The sequence below is a fragment of the Choloepus didactylus genome, chromosome 3 (genome assembly GCF_015220235.1).
Source record: "Choloepus didactylus isolate mChoDid1 chromosome 3, mChoDid1.pri, whole genome shotgun sequence".
NCBI lineage: Eukaryota > Metazoa > Chordata > Mammalia > Pilosa > Megalonychidae > Choloepus > Choloepus didactylus.
In genome coordinates, this window is record NC_051309.1 from 72,997,498 (window position 1) to 73,023,556 (window position 26,059).

The window sequence follows — 26,059 nt, forward strand, 5'->3', positions numbered from 1 at the left end:
AGAATCTTGAATATTGGAACAAATTTTCCTGGCAAATCTTCTGCACTTGAAAACCAGCTCCTGGCTTGTTTTTGAGCTCTTGTAAAGACTGAATATCTGACAATGGGCACCACATGACTGTGATACCTGAGATTCCCAGTATGTTGTGACAATAAAAACAACTGAATGTTAACAGCAGGATTATTCCATTAAATGGAACTGGTATGTTTGAGCACAGATAAGAGCATGTACAGACAAACAAACAAAAAATAGTTTCAGCAGGTGTTTTAGAATCTCATGGAAGCTACAAATATTTTTCAGTCAATCTCCCTCAATCCCCAACTACAATCTTATGGAAACCCCAGTTGAAAGTAGGGGGAAAAAATTCAGTATCATTTAGATATTAGTCAGCAGCAGCAGGAAGTTGTCTTTGAAAAGATCCACTTGGGATTGCTATGAAATATAGGAAGCTAAATCTTCCCAAAGGGCAGGACACTGAGCAGCAAATTTGGATTTTTACTTCCTTCTGAAAAATTGTCTTGAGATCCAGATCTACAGAATCACTAGCAATGAGTAATGGATTGACCGGTTGTTAGAACATGGGAAGAATATGATTATAGATTAGTGACATGAAGATCTACAGTAGAATTATGTGGAGCCACCTCTAGAAACAGGTGCTGAGTACGAAGATATTCATATTCATGGGGATGCTCACCGGAAGGCATTCTCTGCAGAGAAGTATGTCAGTAATCAGGGGAAAAGGATGAGCTTTCCTGTGGATATCAGTTTCTTTCTTCTAATCCTCCGTAACATGAACAAAGAATCATGCACATGTGAGTAATGCTGGCTAGGACTGACTATGAATAAGTTCACATTATGGACTTATCTTCACCAAACTGATCTGGTTACTGAAGCTGCCATATATTCTGTTAATAACAGATGCCCCATTTGACAGCATTCTCTAGGGGTCTTGACAGTCACAAAACAGCAAATTGGTTGTATTGGTCACCTCCATCTAGGAGAATTCATCAGCTTTCCATCACAGAAGTAAATATGAATTCAAAATGACAGATTTTTCTCTCCCTTTCTGTAATATTTCTGCCTGCACCATGAGATGTGGAAATGAAGAAGTCTTAGTCACCATCAGGGTATTGATATCAACATTGGGTATGATGTGGAAACACATTTTACAACAATGGAAAAGCAACAACAAAATCATGTCTTTGGATTGGTTGATTTTACCACCATCTCATCACACATTGATGGCTCGTTAAGGTTTTAGCATTGAGGGAATATTTTATTTCATAGGCTGTTTGAAAAGGCACCTGAGTTTTGATGTTTTCTATTTTGTAGTTAGAATACATGAATGTGAGAATGGGTCTTCTTATAACTACCCTTCACTAAGTCTTTAGAGAAGCTTTTTTTTTCTTTTACTACCAAATTGCTTTTATTCATAAACATTAGACAGTCATCCATTAGGAGGAGAGAAGAGAGAGCAACAGAAGGAGGTGAGGTCAGAAGACTGACTTGGCTTAAGGTGGGAATGGGGACTGCTGTGAGCAAGGTCTGGCCTGGACCCAGTCTTTGAACAGAGGGCTTGGGTGTTGGTGGCCATTGCAAGGACTGGCTGCTGCAGAGTGAACCAGACCCACTGGGTATGTGGGATTTTCCAGGGGTTGTAGGAGATTGCAGGAGCATACTACAGATGATGCTATCCAGGAACATAGGCTCTATTTACTTAAATTAGAATCTGTGACTTCTTGAATAATTAGAGCTCCAATTGTAGAATTAGTTACTGCTTTGTCATGGATAATTGATCTAAACTACCAAAGATAATTTAGTTTGTTGTGACAATATGGGTATAGGTCAAACTATGTCTAGTACCTGGCAAAATACTAATATGGTGACTAAAAATCTGGTGACCAACAGTAAAAAGATCAGGACAGTATAACAAAAGTCCATATCATCATACAGATTGTGAGTAAGTTTAATTGTGTCATTCCAGCAGTTAGAGAATTCTGAACAGTGGAGTTGATGCTAGAAGATAAGGGGAAAGTGGAATATTAATAGAGAAAATATCTTATATTATCAACTCAGATTTCTGACTAACTCTAGGGACTGTGACTCTCAAAACTGTGAAAATATACTGTGACTTATGGACTTGGGTATTTGTTTTGTTAGGGATGAGTATCTTTACAATTACAAGAGAAATTATGAAGAGAAGTACATTCACAGCCTTTTTCTATCCTGGTTTATGCCCCAGGCACTGACTAATTCATATCGCGTTATTCAGGACTTTTATCACTTGGCTTCTGGTGAGCTAAAGCCAAAAGAGAGACATGGAAATCATCAGAGAACAAGAAGAGAAATATCAGATAATATGTTACCTGCTCCCTCTCTGCTTTCACTGTATTTCACTGGCAGTGCCATTGTCCCCCATGCCCCTCTCACTTGCTGTGTAAAGCTCCCATATTTAAAGTTCTCCTTGGGCTCTAAAAATGTTCTTTATTTTCTTTGTCCATTTTGCACTAGGGTTGATAGAGTTTGTTCTTCTGGCAACATATCATCCCTTGTTTATTCCCACTGCTATTACCAACTTTTCTGGATGTTGCCACATCCTAAACTCTCTTCAGTTGAATTATCTTGGTAATGTGTCTCCTGCCATGTCAATAAGGGGTCTGCAGACCTTCCTCTATTCTTCAGCCATGTGATCACACCCAGCGCTATGGAATAACATACTGACTTCTATATTGTTGGGATCCAGTCTTATATTCATAGAACAGAATGTTCCTCTCAGTTCTAGGCATGGTATTACTGCTTAGAATTCAAGATTTCTAAAATTCAATATATAGCAAAAAGAGCTGTTAACTATCCTCTGTGGTACAGTGTTAATTGTGTGGCATGAACAGTATGTACCACAAGGCCAAGATGAATCTGATTCTAGTTGATTTCAAAATACAGTGGACATTGAGGGGAAAGGAGAGGGGTATCTCTTGTGTGGCATTTATCTGTGTGCAATAGGCGGCCAGTCTCAGAAACCACAGAAGATGCCTGAGTGTATGCAGGTCTCAGTGCATCTTAGTTTATTGCTGCCTTCTAACTGCAGCGAACATACTGAGCTTAAAGTGATGATAAACACCTTTCACAAAATATACACAATTAATACAAAATACAAAAAAAATAATTCAAAACCAATATCTGTAGGGATAGCTCAATTTTTAATTTCATAAATATATTTTCAGCATTCAGAAAAAAGTTACAGAATTTATTTGCACTGTTATTCAAATACACAATCAGAAAGAAAGACATTTCCCATCATAAAGTTATTTTTATATTTGTAGTAATTTCCAAATATACCCCATGAATGTATAAGAATTTCAACACTTTCAGTAAGCCATTCAGTGGCAATTTGTCTTCTTAGAACTTTAGAAATTCCTGAAATTAAATCTTTAAGTAGGTACCTCATTAGGATTATTTGAGAGTAAGAGTAAGAATTGAAAACTTTAATAGATATGATAAATTAATTAAAATTGACTAAAATACAAATTTTTCCTTTAGTTTAGAGCTTTATATTTATAATATTTAATGTACCATATTCTCAGTCAAGCAGGTCACTCAATCTCTTATATCCTTAGCAAAATGAGAATTATTTGAAGAGTTTATCTTTGTAAAAGATACGGACTGGAAAACAATACAATGATCATATTTAGGGTGTAAATATTTCTTCCTTTTCTTACAGTAAACTACACCTTTGATCATATATAGTAATAAGAGATTATGAATATTGCTGAATTTTGAGTTTAATGAGTCAAAAACTAATTCCAGGTTTTTCAAATGTACTGTTGATTAAAGGATTCATAAAATTAGTAAAATACTTTTATATGTTTTTATAAGATTTTTCTCCCAAAATGATATGTTCACCTTTAAAATGTTGATGATATTCTGTCCTTGAGAAAAAATTATAACTCATTGATTCTCTCTATTGTTTGAAAGCAGTGCCAAGAACTTTTCATTGCCATGAGAATTTTTTTTTCTAAAGGCAGAAATATAGGCCATAATATTCTAGATAAGCTTTATAGAAATATTGTGACTCTTGCCTAGTGTGATGATGTATCAGAGTGAATATCAATTTGTGCTCTAATATCAGAAACATGTGGAAAGGAGAAGGATTGTTTTTACTGAAAACATCATTGATTTCCTCATAACAAACTAAGCTTCTGTGATGTGTCCCTGATTTGTGTGGTGTAAGAGAACTTGTGAATTTTACCATTCTGTGTTCCCTGCATCCATTGAATTCCACTCACATATGTGCTCACCAGAAGTCAGCATATTTGCCAGTCAGCATATCACTTAAGGTTAAAAAATGAAGATATTGATTTTATGAATAGAACACAGTAGAATTATTAGTGCCCCTGTGTCAAGAAAGTGGGAGGAAGAAAGTAAGGACTCCTGGAAAAGATGAAGAAAGAATGGGACATGGTCACTACTTAATGAGTGTCAAACTCTTGGTCTTGCCACTAGACTAAGGTAGTGGAATGGGAAATCGGAAAAGAAGGAGGCAAAATGTTCTCATTAAACTTATTGTGACTCGAATAAACAGGATTGTCCCACTTAGGCATTTGACAAACTAAAAGTATCTATTCCCTCTTTTTCTTCTTTCCTGCCTTACTACATTTTTGACAAAAAAACAAAGTACTTTTTGTGACCAAGAATACAGCAGTTGCCACACAGGCCAGCAGGAACCCAATGACATCCAGAGAGTGGTACTGGAACCAGGTGAGGTCGTGGGCGGCTGGCCTGAGGTGCTTGGCTCCTTTGTGGCGCATAACAAACTCGATCCAGAAGACCGCTCGGTCCAGAGGCTTCAAGGGCTGATCATGGTGGATTCTTGATAACCTCATAGCATTCTCTTTATAACTGGAAGGCAAATACACACAGAGAATTTAGGGTCATTCTTATTACATATGTGTATGTGATATGTATTATAAAGTTATACCAGACAAGGCCCTAAGAAATATTGAGGAAAACGTTAAGTCCTGCTGTGCCATGTACTTTGCTGGTTATATAACTTTTTAATAGGTATAAAGGGAAGGTGAGGGAGAAATATATTCTTAGCAGAATCTATGTGCTTGAGGACAGAGAAAAAAGAGGAATAAGCAGTTGTGAATATATATAATAGCTTTTCCAGGATAAGATAGTGACACTGTATGAACAGCAGTCTCCAGGGCTATTCCAAGGACAAGATGGTTAATAACCCAGATGGTGGGACAAAGTCCATTAAAAGTTCATGAGCATGTCCTCTGCTTTCTGTCTAGGTGAAGAGAGGGCTGACACAGGAAACCGGTGGTCAAGATTACTGAGTCATTTTCTTAGTTTCCAAGATCATAACAGTGATACTTCCCGCTTTGCACTCACTTGTGTGTTTGTGATGCAAAGGATAGTGTCTCTTTTAATAGTACTGGATAGGATGCACACAAGACTCATTTAAGTGGCTGCATGTCCATATACATAGACTTTGAATTTTGAAGGTAAACATCTTCTTAGAATGAAGGCCTCTAATGTAACTGGAAGTTGCAGCAGCAATAGTCAGGAAGTTAGCATTTCTAATCTTTTCCTAAGAGCATAGGACAGAGGTCTCTGTATTTGAAAGGCATGACGTGTTTTCTCTTGAAGTTTCCTGATGGCTGACCCAGGGGTAAGAGGTTTGCTTTTGCTTTGGGTTGGAAGTAAAAGTTCCAGCCTAAAGACATGAATATCAGAGAAGACTGGTGGTTCAAGATGAGGTATCCAGTTCTGGGTAGGGCAACCTTGGCATGGTACTCTAGGTCCAGCATCAGGGACTAATTACTTTTGTGTTTCTTTTGAGTGTGTAGTGAGGAAGAATTGTCATACTCCCTCACAAGAGGAGTGAACCATACATAGGATAAAATGTTATTTTACATGATACAGCATAATACATTTATGATAAACTATAGTGGTGATGAAAGCCTATCACTTGAAATTAGATTTTTTCAAAGTTTTTGTATTTACAATAGAGTTTCACAATTGTGTATATACAATACTTGATTGATAAAATGATACATGTGAAACCAAGTAACAATCGTGTATGCCTTTCTGCTAATGAGGTAAGATAAGCAGGGATCATGCTCATATTGAAATTATTTTATGTCTTAATGAACAATATCTTAAACTGATATAAGAATCATTGATATAATTATGGCATATTCAATGCTATGTTTTGTGTTCCTTAATATCTTTATGAAATGAATGGAATCCAAATAAAAGTATATACATTTACTATCCCACACTCTTGTGTCCCCAGATAATTTGTGGAATAGTGTTTGGTTTAGGTTTAACATTAAGATATTATCTTTGAAAAATCTATCAGTACAAGTGAAACTGTACTGTTTGCATCAGTATTTTCATATTAAAAGCATTTTAAGGAGCATCCATTATAATGAAATGGAACGAAAAAAATCACAAAAAATACTTGCTAAGATATTTAATAAATTAAAGAAAATTTTCATCATCTGTTAACTGAGGAAATAGTAATAGCCTAATATATTAGAAATCAATTACAACATTTATGAAAATCCAAAAATTATAGTAAGATTTGATACATCTCCTAACCCCCTACCTCACTCCTGAATTAGATTTCTATAATTTCCTGAAAATTATGACTTACAAATGAATATATTAGTATGAGTTTGTTGATTGAAATATGAATGTGATGGAAAATGTACACCTGTGGCTGATTCTTAATGATTGATCCAAGTCAAATGTTGTCTTCTCTATTAGAAATGAATTCACTGGCTTCTTAATCTAATAAACTGTTGTAAAAGGACATTAACAGATTGCTTTAAGAAGCCAGCTTTTCTTTAAAAAGCTGCACAAATTCCAACTGAGATCATCGTCTCCTGTACACCCTGAATTTCAGTTCAGTAAAGTGAATGAAATGTTTTATCCACACTTCAAGTTCTGGCTCTGAAAAAAACATAATTGAATCTAAGATACTATGAAGACAAGTGTAAATATAATGCACCCATACTATATCAGAGCAAATACTTCTAAACCAAGATGAAAAATGATGGCCCAGAACTATAAAACCATGTACACATTAATGCTGAAAATATAAATATGAAAGATTAAGAGTGCAGTCAGGCATAATATAAAATTCAAAGAAGTGAGGATATGAAGTATTATAAGAATGTGACATTAAACAATAAGAGCTCAAGTATCAGATGACAAAGCGACAGGCGATGATAAAAGATATTGGAGACTTATAAAAAAATTGTTAAAAATAACACTATAAATTAATACAGGAATTAGAAAGAACATGCAATGCTCAAGCAGAAAACATCAATTTACCAATTTTTAGAAAATATATAACAGACTCACCATTAATTAAGATGACAGAAATTGATTAAAATAATTACAGAAAGAATAATATAGGAGGACAAACCAAAATACTTCAATTTAAGGGAACTGAAACCTGATATCCCTGAAGTAGAGAATAAAATTTGGGACAAAAATTTATTCTAATAAATAATAAACACAAAGGATATTTCTGAGGAGGAAAATTTAATTATTTATTATCTTGGATCTGCAGTGTTCTCAGGATACACTGTATCCTGGGGGCAAATGCATGAGATTATTCATAAAGACATATCACAATTAATTTCTGAATTAGAAAAGATACTTTTTCCAACCTGAATAAAAGGCCTTAGGGAGAAAACATGCTTGGAGAGTCCTCAAAATTCTAAAGAAACATTCCATGCTAGAGGTTTATGAATAAGATTTACAAAGTTCTGAAGAAAATAATGTAAGACCTAAGTATATAATGTTAGGCAGTGGTCATTCTCACATAAAGACAGCAAACGAACATTGCTAAACATCGTCACAGAGAAATGAAATCCATCATTCTTTATTGGAAAAAAAATCTAGATAATATATTCAGACAAGAAATCAATTCAAAAATACTTTGGAATAAAGAATCTGTAACTGAAAGACTGATGGTGAACATTGAATCCCTTCAGCTGTAGCAAAAAGACTCAACATATGTAAGGATAATAAATGTAACATACTAACATATTAAAATTATCATATAAGTAATACAAATTGTGAATAATATTACTTCCATAGCAGTGATTTAAATGATGAGTAAATTTAAAATGTGTAAAACGTAATAATGATCTAAAACATTACACACACACACACACACACACACACACACACACACACAATATGAATTCTCTTAGGGAACTCTTTAACAGAAAAATTAAGAATAAGGATATCTATGTAAAATTCAATAAAGCTTATAGTTTCATTTGAATTTATTTTGCAATTAAATCAAATGATATAAAGCTTAAACTCTCATTTAATATATATAGTACATTTAATATATATAGTATTTATAAAATTATTAATTTCTCTACATCTCTCTTCCTGTAATATGTGCATAGTGATGAATGGTTTAAATTCTTTTAATGATGATCACTTCAGAATTGTTAATGTCAGGCAAATTACCTCTTCCATTTCTCTGTGCACTGAATGACTTATAGTGTATAAATCAGGGTACATATATATAATTATATATATATTTACAAAAATAAACAGATCTTTCTGGAAAACACCTGAGAATTTATATGAGCCATAACATTATATACTCATTTTGAAAAATATTTTGATGGAATATCTGAGGTCATCATTTTTTTTTATTTCAATTTCTGTAAGGCACTTAATTTGGGAAGTGAAACCAGAAAGTGATTTTTATATTTGTCATAATACGGTGGTTATTTGAAAACGAACCATGTTCAAAAATTACATTTTTGTATGGAGTCAACTAAAAATAATCCCTTTGCTTTGTTCCTTCCTCCTAAGTGAGGCTCAGCTCACACACTGGGCCTTTGGGAGGGTTACTGAAAGCTTCTAAGGACTGTCTACCTTGGGGTCAGGCTTCAGGGCAGGGCCTGGGGGCTGCAGGTGAGGAGCCAGATGAGCCAACAGCTCCTTGCCTGCTGCTGTCAGCTCAGCCCCAGGGTTTGGCACATGCTCTCTCCCTGAGTCAGGAAGGTGAGGGCTGAGGTGTCTGCAACCTCCTCGAGGAGCTGGCCAAAACCCAGTCAGGGTCTGGGGACCTGAGCCCCCAACTCTCCATCTATAGAACAAATATCTGTTTCTATGGATTACAGATACTTTAGCACATCAGGGTTCTGAGTAAGCCCTCACTGAAGAGTGTTTCTGTGGATAGAGCACAGATCTGCAGTGTTGGGCTGTGAGAAGGGGTACACTGTGCCAGAGGCCTCCAGAGAAGTGGAGCCTGAGGCAGGGGTCCTGCTGTGCCTGATCCCCAGGGTCTGAGGTCCCTAGTGGCCAGGAGAGGGTGGGGCTGGGTTGGTCCCATCCCATCTCAGGTCTCTTCACATACATCTCAGAAATTATTTTTTACTTTGAAAGGAGACAACAGTCCTGACAAGGCAGGCCCAACCTGGAGTGTGCTCATGGTTGCATTTCCAGCATTTCCAGGGCCCAGTGTGGGATGGTCAAGGGGTAGAGAGAGAAGAAAGGGTGTTTCAGAACTTCCTCAATATTAACACTGGACATTTTCTAACATGTTTAACACATCAGTGGTGACCCTTTAGAAGGCAGCTGTACTTACGAGGGTTCGTTAATGACTGTTTTCAAAGCTCTGAGCAAATCTGCACTTGTCATTGTGTTCAAGTTCAAGTCCACAGCTGCTCCTTTGGCCTTCATGTGTGAGATGTTATCAGGCTGATCAGCAAACAGGGGAATTCCCACCATAGGGACCCCGTGATAAATAGCTTCATAGATTCCATTCAGTCCACCATGAGTGACAAAAGCTTTTGTTTTGGGGTGACCTAGTTTAGGGAGGTGTGGGGGGTGAGAAGTGGGAGATAGCTTCATTATCGTATTTTAACATTATTTCAGAGTCAGCAGTGAAAAAAAGAAACAGGATTAATCACTCCAGAAGGAAGTGTTTTGTTTAAAAATTAAGTACGTGTCACATTTCTAACAGAAAATTGCAGACTATGAAAGAATAACAACACCTTTGCATTGTCAGGAAGGTTTTCCTGGAGAGATGATATCTAGACTGAGCCTGAAACTTGAAGTGTAATGAGTCTGAACTGAAGATACACTTAAGTAAACTACAGGAAGCATGAACCTATAAAATTAATGGACAATCATTTTATTATATCTGCTTTAAAACAGAATTTAAATTCACATTTAATTTAAAATGTTAACCTTTACAATTTTTAAATATGTCTTGAATTTCCATGCTGTTGAACAGTTACTCAAATTGTCACTGATACAAGTCTATAGCTTTTCCTCACCATAAACTTACCAAGAAGATCATTCTGGGGTAACCAATCATAGAGCCGAGTATTGGCTCCTAATGTGGCTGGTTTCTTTCCTTTGTATCTCCATAAAACCTGTGGGAGGAAATGAATTTATTTCACAAGTAAAACTCCAAGATGATTTTTAAGGCTTTAGAACCATTTAAAAATCACATAATCACTGTTCTCATCATACATCAGGTGACATATGGGAGGGGTACAGAAAATGGGTTCTTTGCAAACAGTGAAAGAATTAGGAGGACTGTTTGAACCACCGTCTCACTTAAGGGATTACTAATAGTCTGTTAGGTATAGTATTATCATTTTGGCAGCTATGACTTAAAAGGTTTATGTAGTGAGATTACAAGTGAAGAATGAAAAAATAAATTAGTGTTGGTTTAATTGGTTTAATCCAAGCACAGCGTTAAAATCATTGCAGGAAACATGAATGTGTAATTTAAGTTATTGTGCCATACCCTCATGTTTCAATTTTAGTATTTTTTTTCACAAAATCATTTTAATAATTATAATTAAGAGCTTTGGGTAATGAGATTATAGCAGCCAAATTAGAAAAAAAAAGTTTAATCAATCAGTGTTAAACATTAAAATTTATTGCAGACAATGTAATTGCTGTGTAAATGTGTCAACCCAACTCTCACATTTCAAGTTTAATGTTTTTTGTAAATATAATTTGCTTTATATTTTGTGTGTCACATCCGAATGATTGGTTTCCTCTCTTTCTCTCTCCTTAGTCCCACCCTTCTTCTTTTCTTTCTTTTATTCTTGCTTTCCTACCCATCTCCTTCCATTCTTCTTTCTTTCCTGCCTTCTTTCTTTTATAATCTTTAAAAAAAATTAGAGGGAGGTGAGGAGGGGTTTGCTTTCATTCCGTTGTTCAACGAAGTTTCTTGTTAGGATATCAACCTTTTGTTATATGATTTTTACTCTTTGAAAAATCTGATAGACTAATTTCAGGTTGAATAATAAGGAATGGTATCTATGTCCTATACCTTTAACTGAAGATATTTAAACACAAAATCAAAGTTTTCATATACTCAATTAGTATGTTTTTCTCATAGAATTTCATGCACTTTAACAAAATATAGAAATAAAAAAGTCCTTGAATATTCCATGAACAGTGGTATCCAAAGTGTTGAAATTTAGAAATATAGTGACAACCTTTTAAGATTAATTGACTATCATAAGTAATAAAATGCATATTACTTGATGGTGATATTAAAATTTTACATCAGTTTTGACTGCAGAAAACACTAGGCAAAAAGACTAAATGGATCTAGACTGCTACTTCTAACCCAAATTTACATGGGTAAAGGCAAGAATGCCTAGAGATGTGGAGTATATTCTTGAACATAATTCCTCTCCACTTTTGGTCATTTCAGCTCTCCCTTTCCCAGAACTTGGAGCTAAAATACCTCAGAACTTTTGGGAATAGTCAGGCCATGCCTTATTTTCAAACACTGAAATGTTAGTAGGGGCCTAATACTTTCATATCTATTGTCTTTAAAATATATGACTACAAAAATACTTTTCCCCAATAATTCCAAGGCTGAGTAGACAAATGATCATATGTTCCTAAATGCACTATTTCAATATTTAATGAATTTTTATTAGTGCTCTGGCTAGTTATGCTAATTCTATAATGGGTTCCCACATTCATCTCAAAGGAGCACTCATGACCATACTCTCTTTGCAATTGCTGTAGCTGCTGTGGTGATTTGGAGCTATGCAACCCAGAGGAACATGTTCTTAAACTTAATCCATTCAAGTGGTTGTTAACCTATTGTAAATGGGCTTCTGGTTGAGGTTACTTCATTTATGGTGTAGCCAAACTAATCAGGATTGGTCTTAACCCTATTACTAAAGTTTTTTATTAGCAGAATGAAATTTATATAGAAAGAGAGAAAACCACTAGAAGTCTGAAAGCAATGGAACAGAAAGAAACCAGGAAAGGCTATCATATGCATTACAATATGACAGAAAAGCCAAGAACCCAGAATTGCTGACAGCTAGCCCCAGAATGCCTGTAATCTTAGAGAAAACATCACTTGATGACTTCTTTATTTGGAACCCTAGTCTCAAAACCATGAGCCAATAAATTCCTATTGTTAAGCCAAGCTATGGCATGGTATTTGTTTTCACAACCAGGAAACTAAAACAGTATTTGATACCAACAAGTGAGTTATAGCTGCTACAAAAACAGAAAATGTGGAAATGGGTTTGGAATTGGTTAATGAGTAAAGGCTGGAAGAACTGTGATGTATTTGATAGAAGAAGACTAGAAGGCTTTGAAGAGACTGTTGGTAGAAATATGGATGCAAAAGGTACTTCTGATGAGGACTTAGAAGGAAAGGATGAATATGTTGTAAAGTAAAAGAAATATGATCCTTTTTAGGAAGCTAACTCACTGTCCAACAAGGTAAACTATTAAACTAACCTTCTGTGGAATCTGGGCAAGGGCAGATGCAATGAGATTTGCCCTTTCTTCTTTGAGGTTTTCGACCACTGACCCCATAGAAAATACCACAATACCATTTTCATCTGAGCTCTGTACAAATTCTTCCATTTCCTGCAGAGAGAGAGAGAAAAAATCTCTATTACAAAGGTACAGCACCAACAGAAAAATTAAGATTCTGGAGAGAAGTGGCAAGATGGTGGCATAGGGAGTTGTAGAATTTAGTTAGTCCCCTAGAGCAACTAGTAAATAGCCAGGAACAACTAGAAAATAAGCTTTAACAACTATCTGGGGACATCTGTGCCTGGGCACACATCATACACCAGTTGGGAATGGGTGGAATGGCTGAGATTGCAGTATAGAACTGTAGGTAAAGCTCCCCAAACGGCAGAGCTGGTGACTTCCCCACCCACCCACATGCACAGGCATAGCAGGCTGAGTTGGAACACTTTCCTGAAAAAGAAGTGATATTTGCTGGGAGCAAGGGAAGGTAGTTCAACCAAGCTGAAATTTCAGTTTTAATTTAAAAATTTGGACTACTGAATACAAGCCATGAGCTCAGATAAACCCAAAGCAAGCAGGAAAGGGACTCTAAGGTCTCTCCCAGCAGAGAGGAGGCAGGGCTGATGGAAAAAATAATAACAATAAATAAATAAAAACAGAGGCTTTTAGAGTTGGCTGAGCTCAGACTACTAGAAAAGGGCTGTGTCTCAAGAAAAGGTGCACATAGAACCAGGTACCTACTCTGGTCAAGTGGTAAAATTGGGGGGCTGGGGACTGGCTCTGAAAAGGGGATTTATTTCTTTTTTTCTTTTTGTTTTTCTTTTCTCTTATTCTAAGTAGCTCATTAGAGAAAGCCTGAGGTATTTTCAATCCTCAGTGCTGGCCCAGGAAAGGGTGAAATTAAGATAGAGAGAGGAGAGGAGGTCAAATGAAGGAGATAATCCCCTAAAGACCTTATCTTCCCTAAGAAAAGGAGGAGGGTGGGGCCCAGTTCAAGTGGCTGCCCTCCCTCAGAGAACTGAGACCCCAGGAAAAATAAACAGAGACAGCTTAAACTTGGCTTCTAATTCACCCTTGGCCCCTGGCAGGGACAGAGTCTACAAAGAATTAAAGGCACTGAACCTCTTTACACTGGCAGGGAGCTGTGGGATGACAAGCACTACCTGCTGAGCAAGATAGGAAAAGTACCGAGTCTAGAGGCCTCACAGGAAAGTCTGATGTTCTGCTGGGTCTCATCCTCATGGAAACTTGATACTGATTACACCCTCCTCCTGATACCTGGCCCTGTCTGGCCTGGGGAAATCTGACGGGTAATCAAGGAAACCAGCTGCCTAGAGAACAAGAAATTATTATTCACACAAGGTAAAATGAAGATGGGACCCAGTCAAAGGAACAAACTTACATTTCAAATGAGATACAGGAATTGAAACAACTAATTAAAGATGTTCAAACAAATCTTCTAAATCAAAGCAATGAGCTGAAGGAAAATGTGGCAAAAGAGATGTTTGTTATATACAAATACACTGGGTGACCATAAAGAATTCATAAAGTTGAAAAAACAAATGGCAGAACTATAGGAATAAAAGGCAAAATAGAAGAGGAAAAACACAATGGAGACAGCAGCAGATTTGAAGAGACAGAAGAAAGTATTCATGAACTAGAGTATAGGACATCAGAAATCCACAAAAGAACAGATAGGGAAAATAATGGAAAAATATGAGGAGGGTCTCAGGGAATTGATTGATACTATGAAGTGCAAAAACATGCCAATGAAGAATTCTATATCTGGCAAAATTGTCCTTCAAATATGAGGAAGCATTTAAAATATTTTCAGATAAACAGACAGTGAGAGAGTTTGTGAACAAGAGACCTGCTCTACAAGAAATAATAAAGGGAGCACTATAGACAGATAGGAAAAGATAGTCAAGAGAGGTTTGGAGAAGAGAGTAGAAATGAAGATTATCAGTAAGGATAAAAAGAGATAAAATAAAAATAAAATAAGGTATGAAGTATAAAATCCAAAAGACAAAATAGTATACAGTATACATTATGATGAGTGAAATTAGCCAGAAACAAAAGGACGGATATTGTATGATCTCACTAATATAACTAATATTGATGAATGAAATTTGAGAATTGAGAACATAGGTTATCAGGAGATAGAAAGAGGTTAGAGATTGGGCATTTGATACTGAAGGAGTACAGAGGTTCAACATGATTGTATAGAACCAGAAATGGAATGATAGCATGGAGCATAATAGTTGTGATGGTAACACAATATTGTAAGTACTCTGAAAAAAGAAGAGTGTGAGTACAGATGGAAGAGGAAGGCTAAGAGCCTGTATGACAGCAGAAGGAAAGATAGAAGATAAATACTCATATTGTAAGACTTAGCAAAACTGGGAGTGGCCAATGATGGTTATTAAATATACAAATATAATAATGTTTTTATGTGAGGAAGAACAAATGAGTGTCAACATTGCAAGGTTTTGCAAATTGGATGGTATAAGGAAAAATACAATCAATGCAAACTAGAGTCTATACTTAACCATAACATTGTAAGATGACTCCATTAATTGTAACAAAGGGAATATATCAAAATTAAATGTGTATAAGAAGGGGATATAAAAAAGTGATATGGGATGAGCTTGACCCCAACATTGTGGAATTTAGGAAGCCTTCCTGGACAAAAATGTGGAAGAGAAATGAAACAAAATAAAGTTTCAAAGGGGCTGAGAGATTTCAAATAGAGTCTAGAGGTCATTCTGGAGGTTATTCATATGAATTATATAGATATCTTTTTGGTTTTTAGTCTATTGGAATAGCTAGAAGAAATACTTGAAACTATTGAACTGCAGCCCAGTAGCCTTCATTTTTGTAGGTGATTGTATAACTATATAGCTTACACTGTGGGACCATGTGATTGTGAAAACCTTGTTGCTTCCACTCCCTTTATGCAGTGTATGGACAGATGAGTAGAAAAATGGGGACAACAAGTAAATGAATAATAGGGATGAGGGCAATGGGATGTTTTGGGTGTCCTTTTTTATTTTAATTTTCATTCTTATTCTTTTTTGTGTGTGGTAATGAAAGGATTCAAAAATTGTGGTGATGAATGGACAACTATATAATGGTACTGTGAACAATTGATTGTATACTCTGGTTGATTTTATGGATGGTGAATATATCTCAATAAAATTGAATTAAAATATTCATCTAATCATAAAAAAAATAAAGAACTCTCTTGGAACAAAATTTACCCTTATATATTCCTAACGAGGTTTTGCTCATTTCCTAACATACAAGTAAATATGGTCTGTATTCTTACTATGTATTGGTAATTAAGTACAGTATTCTTATCTTGCTAATCTATTAGTCTTTAATTTTCAATACTGTTATCTTTCAGCATTTCTGGAGCTATTGATTTGTACTTTCATATATGGTGTGAAATTTTCTTTTTCATTACTAAAAAGGCATGCTGATAAAGAAACAATCCAATATTTGGGTCTCTCATTTCTATAAATTCTACTTTTGCTGATGAATTTCAATCTATTTCTATAGCTCTCTGCTGAGATTAAGACCTTGTACTACCCAATAGGTTTCTAGAAAACTTCCCCTGAAAATTGTGTTGTCACCACCCAGTGTTCAGGTTCATTATGAACTCACCATCCTCAGCTCAAAGAAGCTTTTCAGCCAAGTGATTCCTATCTCAATAAAATTCACCACTATCCAAACAAACCTCCATGATGGAAATTGAGGAGTCCTCATGGAATCTTTACCCACCTTCAAGACTAACTTCCTATTAATGATGAAACATGTGACTCTAATCGAAGTTCTTGTGAAAGCAAATTTATCTCTTTCCTATTATGGTAAATATCTTTGTTCAGAGTTCTCTCATGCTTCTTATTCTCCTAGTGATTTCTGGGTTTCTAGCTTCTGGTCTCCAATCCATTGCCTGAATTAAAACCTTAAGACATTTATTAATGCAGTTTTATTGCGATATAGTCACATACCAGATACTCACCCAAAGTGTAATGGTTCATTCATACAGTGGTGCATTCAACACCACAATCAATTTTTGAACATTGTCATTACCTCCCAAAATAAAATAAGAATGAAAATAAAAATTTAAAAGAACACCCAAAACATCTCAAACCCTCTTCCCCTCCTATTATTTATTTATGTTTTGTCTTTGTTTTCTTACTCATATGTCCATACACTGGATAAAGGGAGTATCAGTTGTAAGGTTTTTGCAATTACAGTCACACTTTAAGACCTATATAGTAATAAAATCAACCTCAAGGATCAAGGCTACTGTATTACAGTTCAACATTTTCAGGTATTCTAACTATTCCAGTACACTAAAAACTAAAAAGGGATCTATATAATGCATAATAATAACCTCCAGTATGACCTCTTTGTTCTATTTGAAATCTCTCAACCACCAAAATTATTTTGTTTCAGTTCTCTTCCCCCACTTGGGCAAAGAAGTCTTTCTCAATCCCACAATTACAGGGCAGGCTCATCCCCAGGAGTCATGCCCCATATTGCCAGGAATATTTACAATCCTGGGAGTCATGTCCCACATATGGGGGAGGGCTGTGAGTTTACCTGCAGAGTTAGCTTAGAGAGAGAGACCACATCCAAGCAACAAAAGAGGTTTTCTTGGGTGACTGTTATGTAAAATTATAATTAGACTTAGGTTCTCCTTTGTAGGAATATATTTCATAAGGGCAAGCCCCAAGATTGAAGGCTTCACCTATTAAATTTCATAGTCCTGAATGCTTACAAGACTATGAGGAATTCCCCAGGTGGGGAAGTTTAAATAATCCACATTTTCCTCCAGTCCCTTAAAGAGGCTTGGCAAATACTTTTTTATTCTCTGCCCAAATTACTGTGGGATGAATCAGGGCATTCAGGGCATCACACTAACCTTTACAAACCAAGAAGATCTGACTCCCTAGTCAAGGTTCTAGGTAGTTATCTTGTTTGCATAAACTGATCATTCAAGTTTAATTAGATAGTGTACTACAGAAGATATAAATTTTGCACCAAACAAAAACCTCTTCCTTTGATGATACACTGAAGTTGAAGTTTTAAAACACTGTCAATATTGTCCTTTACCCTTTAGTCTGTTTTGCCTTAGTCCTAAAAAGATCAGGTTCATTTATATCTTTAATTGAAGTCTGAACTCTTTTTAAGCTTTTTGTAACATTGCTGTATGGGGGCAATACTGTCTTTCATAGCTGCCAAACTCTGACTCTGAGACTCAGGTGTCACACAGATACCCAAAGTTCCAGGGAATGACCAGATTGTTTGCAAAGAGCCCAGCATCTCAGAATTTAGAAATAACCATAATAACTCAGGAATAGATGTGACTGCTGTAAGAGCTCACAATCTAGAAACCTTTAGAATAAGGCTTCCCCTGATAAATATGCTGTATGATTCAATGCTCAGAGTTTACACATTATATTTAGTACAAATTAATAAGATTTTATAATATTAGTCTTTTTGTTTCTTGCGTATTTCACTGAATGTACTCTCCTCAAGGTTCATTCATCTAGTTGCATGATTCACAATGTCATTCTTTATTGCAGCCACTCAGTATTCCATTGAATGAAAACACCATAATTTGCCCTTTCATTCATCAGTCAATGTACCCTTACTCCACTCCATCCATTGCAAATCATGAATGCTGTTGCCATAAATACCACTGTGCAGATGTTCATTTGTATCCCTGTTTTCAGTTCAGTATATACCTAATAACAGGGTTGTAGGATCATATGTCAACCCCATGCTTGGCCGCCTGTGGAACCACCACACTGCCCCCCAGATGGTCTATGCCACTCTACTTCTCTACTAACAATGAATAGGTACATCCCTCTCTCCACATTTTCTTCAGCACTTGTATCTTTCTGTTTATTTGTAAACATTTTTATTCAAATGTCATACAATCCATCCTAAGAAAACAATCAATGGTTTCTGGTATTGTCCCATGGTTACGCATTCACCACCACAATCTATATGAGGACATTTGCATTTCTTCTGCAAAGAAAGAAGAGGAAAAAATGAAGAATAAAAATATAGCTAAAAGTAAATAAAAAATAAATAAAATAAAAAGGAGAAACCACAAAAATAACTCCAAGAACCCCATATCCCTCACTTATATCTCCCCTTATTGACATTTAACTTTTGTATGTTGCCTTTGTTACATTTCATGGAAGTACATTACATTGTGACTGTTAACTATAGACTCTAATTTTTATTTATTGTATTTTTCCATATACCATCCCACTTTCAACACCCTTCAATGCTGACATTCATTAGTTCTCCTTCATGTAAAAACATTCTTATATTTGTACACTTAACCACCATCATTGTCCACTCTAGGTTTTGGTAAATTATACAGTCCCAGTCCTTATCTTGTATCTTTCCTTCTGGTATTATACTAGCTTTCCTCTTTTACTTGAACTCAGCTTTGTTCAGTGTGCTTGGAAATTGTGCTGTTTACCATTTTGTCTTTTGGATTCTGTATACCCTATCTTATTTTATTTTTATTTTTCCCTCTCTTGCTTTTTACCCTGTCTGATAGTCTTCATTTCTATATTCTTCTCCAAACCTCTCTCTCCTTTCTTTTCCTATCTGTATGGCATCCTCCCTTTAATATTTCTTATAGAGCAGGTATCATATTCACAAACTCTCTCGGTGTTTGTTTGTCTGAAAATATTTTAAACTCTCCCTTACTTTTGAAGGACAGTTTTGCTGGATACAGAATTCTTAGCTGGCAGCTTTTCTCTTGCAGTATCAAATATATCATACTACTGCCTTCTCATATGTTTCTGCTGAAAAGTCTACATGTGGTCTTATCAAGTTTCTGTTATATGTGATGGACTGCTTTTCTCTTGCTGCTTCCAGAATTCTGTGTTTCTCTTTGACATTTGACAATCTGATTAGTAAGTGTCTTGGAGTAAGTTTGTGTTAAGCTGCACTTCTTGGATCCATAATTTTATGGCTTTCAAAAATGACAGTAAATATTTAGTGATTATTTCCTCCATTATTCTTTCTGCCCCCTTTCACTTCTCTTTTCCTTCTGGGAGACCCATGAAACATATATTTGTGTGTTTCATGTTGTCATTCAATTCCGTGTGACCCTGCTTGTATTTTTCTTTTCTTTTCCTTATCTCTTCTTTTGGTGTAGGATATTAGATGTCCTGTCCTCTAGTTCATTAATCCTTTCTTCTGCCTCTTCAAATCTGCTGTTGTAAGTCTCCATTGTGTTTTTCAACTCTTTTATTTTGCCTTTCATTCTCACAAGTTCTGCCATTTGTGTTGTTTGAGTTTTGAGTTCTTCTTTATGTTTGCCTGATACCAACTTTGTATCCCTCACCACTTTTGCCATATCTTCCCTCAACTTGTTGTTTTGAAATTTGAATTGATTTAACATGTTTGTTTGAACATCTTTAATTAGTTTTTTCAACTCTTGTGTTCCATTTGAAGTGTTAGCTTGTTTCTTTGAGTGGGCCATATCTTCATTTTCCTTGTGTGACTCATAAATTTTCATTAGTGTCTAAGCATCTGATTTCTTTGATTAGTTTATTCTAGAGGTCATTTTTACTCTTTTACCTAGGATTATCTTGTTGATTGACTTTGTTCTCCATCTTTTCTTTGATGTCCAGTTTAACTTATTTTAGAATTCTAGCATAGCTTCTGTTTAACTGATGATAATTTTCCAGCTCTTGTTATTCTGGTTCTTGCCATGCCTATATGGAACCTCTTTTTATGATGAGAGTCCACCCCATTATGATAGACCTCAAACAGGTTTTCCAAGACCAGGCTGCCCTGTGTCCCAGGAGAAGGGTGTAATCAGTATCAAGTTTCCCTGAGGATGACACCCAGAAGATTGTCAGATTTTCCTGTGGGGACTCAAGACTCTGTGTTTTTCCTATCCTGCCCAGCAAGTGGCATTTGTCAGCCCAAAGTTTCCCATTGGCATAAAGAGATGTGGTGCATTTAATTCTTATCAGATTCTGTCCCTGCCATGGGTGTGGTTAAGGTAAGCTTAAGTGGCTTCTGACTTTTTTCCCAGCCCCTAGAATCTGAATTCTCTGCAGGAGGGCTGCAACTTGAGCTCATCCCCAACCCACTTTTCTCCTTCACTTGACTCTTTACTTTGTTTCACAGACCTATGTTAACTCCACCTTTGCCTGAGTCAGTGCCAACAATTGAATATGCCTGAGGCTTTCTCTAATGAGCTACTTAGAATGTTTAAAGAAAGAAAAAAAAAATTCCCTTTTCAGAACCAGTCCTCAGCCCCATAGTTTCACAAGTCAAGAGTTGGAGTTGGTACTCTTATCTATGTGTCCCTTTCCCTGGGGCACGGACCTTTCTGAAGTCTTGTCTGACTCCAGAGACTTCTGTTTTATTTAGTCATTTTTTTTCTGTCAACCCTACCTACTCTCTGCAAAGAGAGTCTACAGGGTTCCTTTTTGCTTGCTCTGTGTTTATCTGATCTCATAGCTAGTATCCAAAAGTCCAAATTTGTTCATTAAAACTGCCTTTGGAACCTGGTTGAACTGCTCCCAGGAGGCCTGCTTCTTTTTCCCATAGGGGAGTGTTCCAGCTCAGACTTCCATGTCAGTAGGGGGGAGGCACCAGCTCTGCAGTTTGGGGGGCTTCACTTACAGTTCTATGCTATGTCCTTGGCCGTTTGCCCCATTCCAGACTGATGTACTATGTATGTCCAGTCATGGATGTCCCCCACTTGTTCCAGACTATTTCTTAGTTGTTCCTGGCTACTTACTAGATGTTCCAGGGGATTAACAAAATTCCACACCTCTCTATGCAACCATCTTGCCTCATTTCCTTAAGGACATCTTTTAGGAGTGTCCATGTCACTCTTCTGCTTAACATTTCAATGTAGAGACCAACATACTTAATATTTCTCATAAGAGCACTGGTGACCTGGAAAATAGAACTGGAATGGCAATATAAAGTTATCTCAGCCATGCATCTGTTATCAAGACAGTGTTCTTTAAAAGAAAAGATAGATCAGGTATAGTGTCACAAGGTGTATAAAGCCTCCAGTATAATAGACTTACCTTAGGTAAAGGCTTGGCAGGCTTGCAGTGCAATCCTCCAACAAACTCAAAATTAGGTAAGTATGGGCGAGGATATTCAAAATCCCAATATGTTCGGATTAGCCAAATTTCAGCTTTCCCCACAGTCTCACATAATGTAGTGGGTATTCCTGGAGGAGATGAAGAATGGTGGGTGGAAGAATTAGCATAAAAGATAAAGGTGAAAAATTTTATCACTAATTTTATGATAAGCTAGGAAAGGAAAATCAGCATGAATCCTCTAGAAATTCATAGGTTCTGTATATCAAAATCAAGAGTGCATTAGAACTCTAAGAAGGAAACAATGAAAGAAGGGATGTAAATAAGAAAGACAGACAGAAATGAGAAATGAAGGAAAAAGGAAGGAAGGATGGAAGGAAGGAGGAAGGTTGGAAGGAAGAGAGAGAAAGAGAATGAGATAGAGATGAATGGAGGCCAGGAGAGAGGGACAGAAGGACTTTCGGGATAGAAAAAAACACTGCTTTATGTAAGTGTACTATCACCACAATAAATTCAATCACAATTTTGCCACACCTACAAGATACTCATGTATCTCCAAGATACTCATTTTTTTTCTTTTTGATTAAATTACAGATGATAGACCAACCAAAACATATCTGTACCAATTCAGCTCTCAATAATTTCCAGTCCTCAGTCAGGAATATACTTGCCTCATGTAATTGAAATTCCCACCATGAATAGTCTCCACCTTATCCTTCTTTGTCGATTCTATCATTTTTATTGAGGGTCTGCTATTTTCTTCATAACAAGTCCCTGTGTAATTCATACTTACGTTGACCCTCTTTTGGATTTTAAGGTACACATGAACATACCATTAGCACATACTTACATTAATTTTGTCTTCAAATGATGTTTTATAAAGGGAAACAGATGATAGGTATTATTCTTAGGAATTATGTACTAAACAATTTGCAAATTACCAGTTAAGTAATTTCAATATGCAGAAAATATATTTTGAAACTGAGGTAAAGAAAATAAAAACTTATTTGGTGGCCATATAAATGACAGAAAGATAGCTCAATAACTTATTTTGCTAACAATGAAATTTTGCCCAAGGACACTAAGAATGTGATTGTTAGAGATTGGATAAGAACTGATTTCACAGCTTAAAAGCCAATGTATTTATATCCTCAAGATATCTTTTTCTATGTATTTGATATCATTTTGGGATTTTCAATCTCCTGGAGATTTGGGAGTGCATGACATTTAGATTGCATTTTAAGAAAGACTGACCTGAAAGCATTATCCAGATTTCTGTATTAAAAGCACCCATTCACAATGACAATTACGATGAGGGTTAAAATAAAAGAGAATGAAGTTTCAGAGAGCATATGAAGTTGAAAAATAAATTCATGACTTATTTGGAATATGAGAAACTAGAATGTTTTTCTCAATGAAGTCATTAGTTTAAACTTATGCAGTGTGTCACATGAGATGGCTATTATTTGCAAGAAATTCTTGAAACAATGCACGACCAAATTCTTTACTGTAGTTGAGGCATACTTGAAGGGAACCTCAGTGAGTGACAATTTTCAATATCTCACAGGATCATCCATACTCCTTTTTATATATCTAGGGAAAGCTCTCCTAGTTTTCCTAAATTGTTATGTTTTTGCCCAAGCCATGCAGATAAACTGATATATAAAATTTTCAATTGCATTTTTTAAAAAGGCTATTTCCTGTTCTCCACTTCTCTTTAACCTCCTCCTTCAAGAGAATACAAATGTCCTTTCCTAATATTATGGGCAAAAACTACACTCTAAGAGATCCCAGAGTAATAACATTCAGCTCCGGAATACCTGAAAGACTTTGTAAACAGAAATTTCTGTCTTCCTTTGAACTGTTATATCAAGAAAAATACACACTTCTGTGCAGCTTAGAACATGGTATCTGTTTTCTCTTTTTCTCTGCATCTTATGTTGCAAAGTTAACTGTTTAACTTAAGTGAGAAATGATGGTAACTCTAACCAGGATAATACCAATGGATGTGCTAAGAAGAGTGAAATTCTGCATATATTTTGAGGGTATAGCTGATAGGAGTTCTGACAAATTGTTATGGATCAGGAAAAAAATGAGTCAGATGCATTTTGACATGTGTATTTCTCATTTGAGTAACTAGGAGGAACTGATTTTCCATGAAATCAAATGGAGAATAAATCAAGTGAGTTTAGAGCTGGGGCTCAGGTTTAAATGAGAAAACTATGAAATACAAGTTGACATGTAAATGGAGATGTGAAGTAGGCAGTTGAACTTATAAGGCTGCAGTGTAGGGGAGAACATGCCACAAGGAAATGCAAATTTAAGAGTTTTCTACTTACAATTTGTAATTGAAACTGTTTAATTGGATGAGATCATGAAATGGATGGGTATAAATTGGAACATAAAGCTTTAAAAATCAAAAACTTGGCCATTTCAAACTTAAAAACCCATAACCTTAAGAATAGGATATGTACCCAATACATTCTACATTTTTCGTATTTTAAGCAATATAGTAAATATGTTGGTTAACTGCAGGGATTTTTAAATATGAAATGAACTGATGGCTAAAAAAGTAGACATAAATCTTTAGCAAGTAGAATGAAAACACTCAAAAAAGAAATAAATAAACTTTCAAATAATCCTAAAAAACATAATAAAGAATCAAAGAAAGTGAAAATATCAGAGAAAAATAAAACATATTAAGGAATTGTAAAAATAAAATACATCAGATAGCCCAATATATGTAAATAGATAAAAATTCCCAGGTTAATGACATTGAGCTCACATTAACACATTCCTGTACAACCTACTATAAAAAGCACTTCTAAATCTTAGTACAGCATTTAGCTTCCTTACAAGTATAAGAAAAGTATGGAAAAGGAAAGAAAATGAGACAAAAATATCCCTCTATCAGATATAAGGAACAAAATAAAGAGGGTGGAAATAATTTTTTTTTTTAAAAAAAGAAAGTCCATAAACAAATGTTGGAAATTAAATAGAGTTATTTTCAAAGTAAATTCAAATGGATAAAAATTCTCTTGTACAATCATAGAAACATTAAATTGCAAAAAGTCAGCTTTATTTTGGTCAAAAAAGACAATATCTAAAACTTTAAGACATAAATTAAAAAAAAAATGAGAAAATGTACCACATATATACTTGTCAAGAGAAGTAAGATGCGATTATATTAACATTAAAAAACTTTTGCTTTTAACTCAGTAAGCATTACCAGAAATAAAATATACCCTAAAATAATAAACTATTTTCTATCCACTAGGAAGCCGATAGTTCCACATAGGGATACAGTTAATACCATAACCGATACCTACAAAGCAAACAGTGAAATTTAAGGAAGAAATTAAAAAATCCACCAAAATTTAAATTGATTTTATCACAGATACTTCAGAAACCAATGTGTACATCTATGACTAGAAAAATTCAAAATTGTTACATGGACCATAATTCTAATTACAATCCAATTAAATTAACATCCAATTAAAATAAATCCAAGAGGTATTCCACATGATAGATTGCATTAATGGCCTCACATTTTCATTCTTCTCTGCATCCATCCCAAATTACGAAATAGTGCTTGAGTATTTATCCTTTGATCTTTCCTCTCTGCCTTTGCATGAGAACATTCAAAAACTAGACTGCTGAACAGATGTAAGAGATACACTGAAAAAGCCAGGTAAACCCTCAAACTTGTAGATGTCTCAGACAAGAGGAGAGTCACATGTACCAGATCCACAAATGATCACAGTTGAATAAGTAATCCCATTAGAGAGTAGAACTACTCTGCCAATGCATAGGCTTGTGAACAATGAGTGACCGTTCTTCAAAGCCACTCAGTTTGTGGCAGTGTTACAAAGAATTATTGACACAATGGCTAACTGATACACTGCCTTGTACTTCAAAATTGAAAGACACATTTCACCACTATCTTTCCAAGAACAGAAATTAGAAAATATTTAAACATGAATGATATAAAAATATTAAAAATAGAAACTTGGGGAATACAGCAAATATGAGATTTGAAATAAATTTGCAGTTTTTTATAATTTTTGAGTAAAGAATGCACTTAAGCAATCAGGGAAAGAACACTGTAATGTTAACAAGGAATTAAAATGAGC

General features: G+C 35.5%; 1 protein-coding gene across 1 annotated transcript in view; it reads right to left on the minus strand.

Moving 5' to 3' along the window:
* Positions 1–3,185: 3,185 nt before the first annotated feature.
* The window catches only part of LOC119529476 (UDP-glucuronosyltransferase 2A3-like), a 50,703-nt gene continuing 27,829 nt past the window's right edge, over positions 3,186–26,059 (minus strand). The window contains exons 2-6 of the mRNA XM_037829921.1: positions 21,909–22,057; positions 12,790–12,921; positions 10,343–10,430; positions 9,638–9,857; positions 3,186–4,896 (exon numbers count right to left, since the gene is read on the minus strand). Of these exons, the coding sequence (XP_037685849.1) occupies positions 4,617–4,896; positions 9,638–9,857; positions 10,343–10,430; positions 12,790–12,921; positions 21,909–22,057 (869 nt within the window). The 3' untranslated portion in view covers positions 3,186–4,616. The remainder of the gene's footprint in view (positions 4,897–9,637; positions 9,858–10,342; positions 10,431–12,789; positions 12,922–21,908; positions 22,058–26,059) is intronic.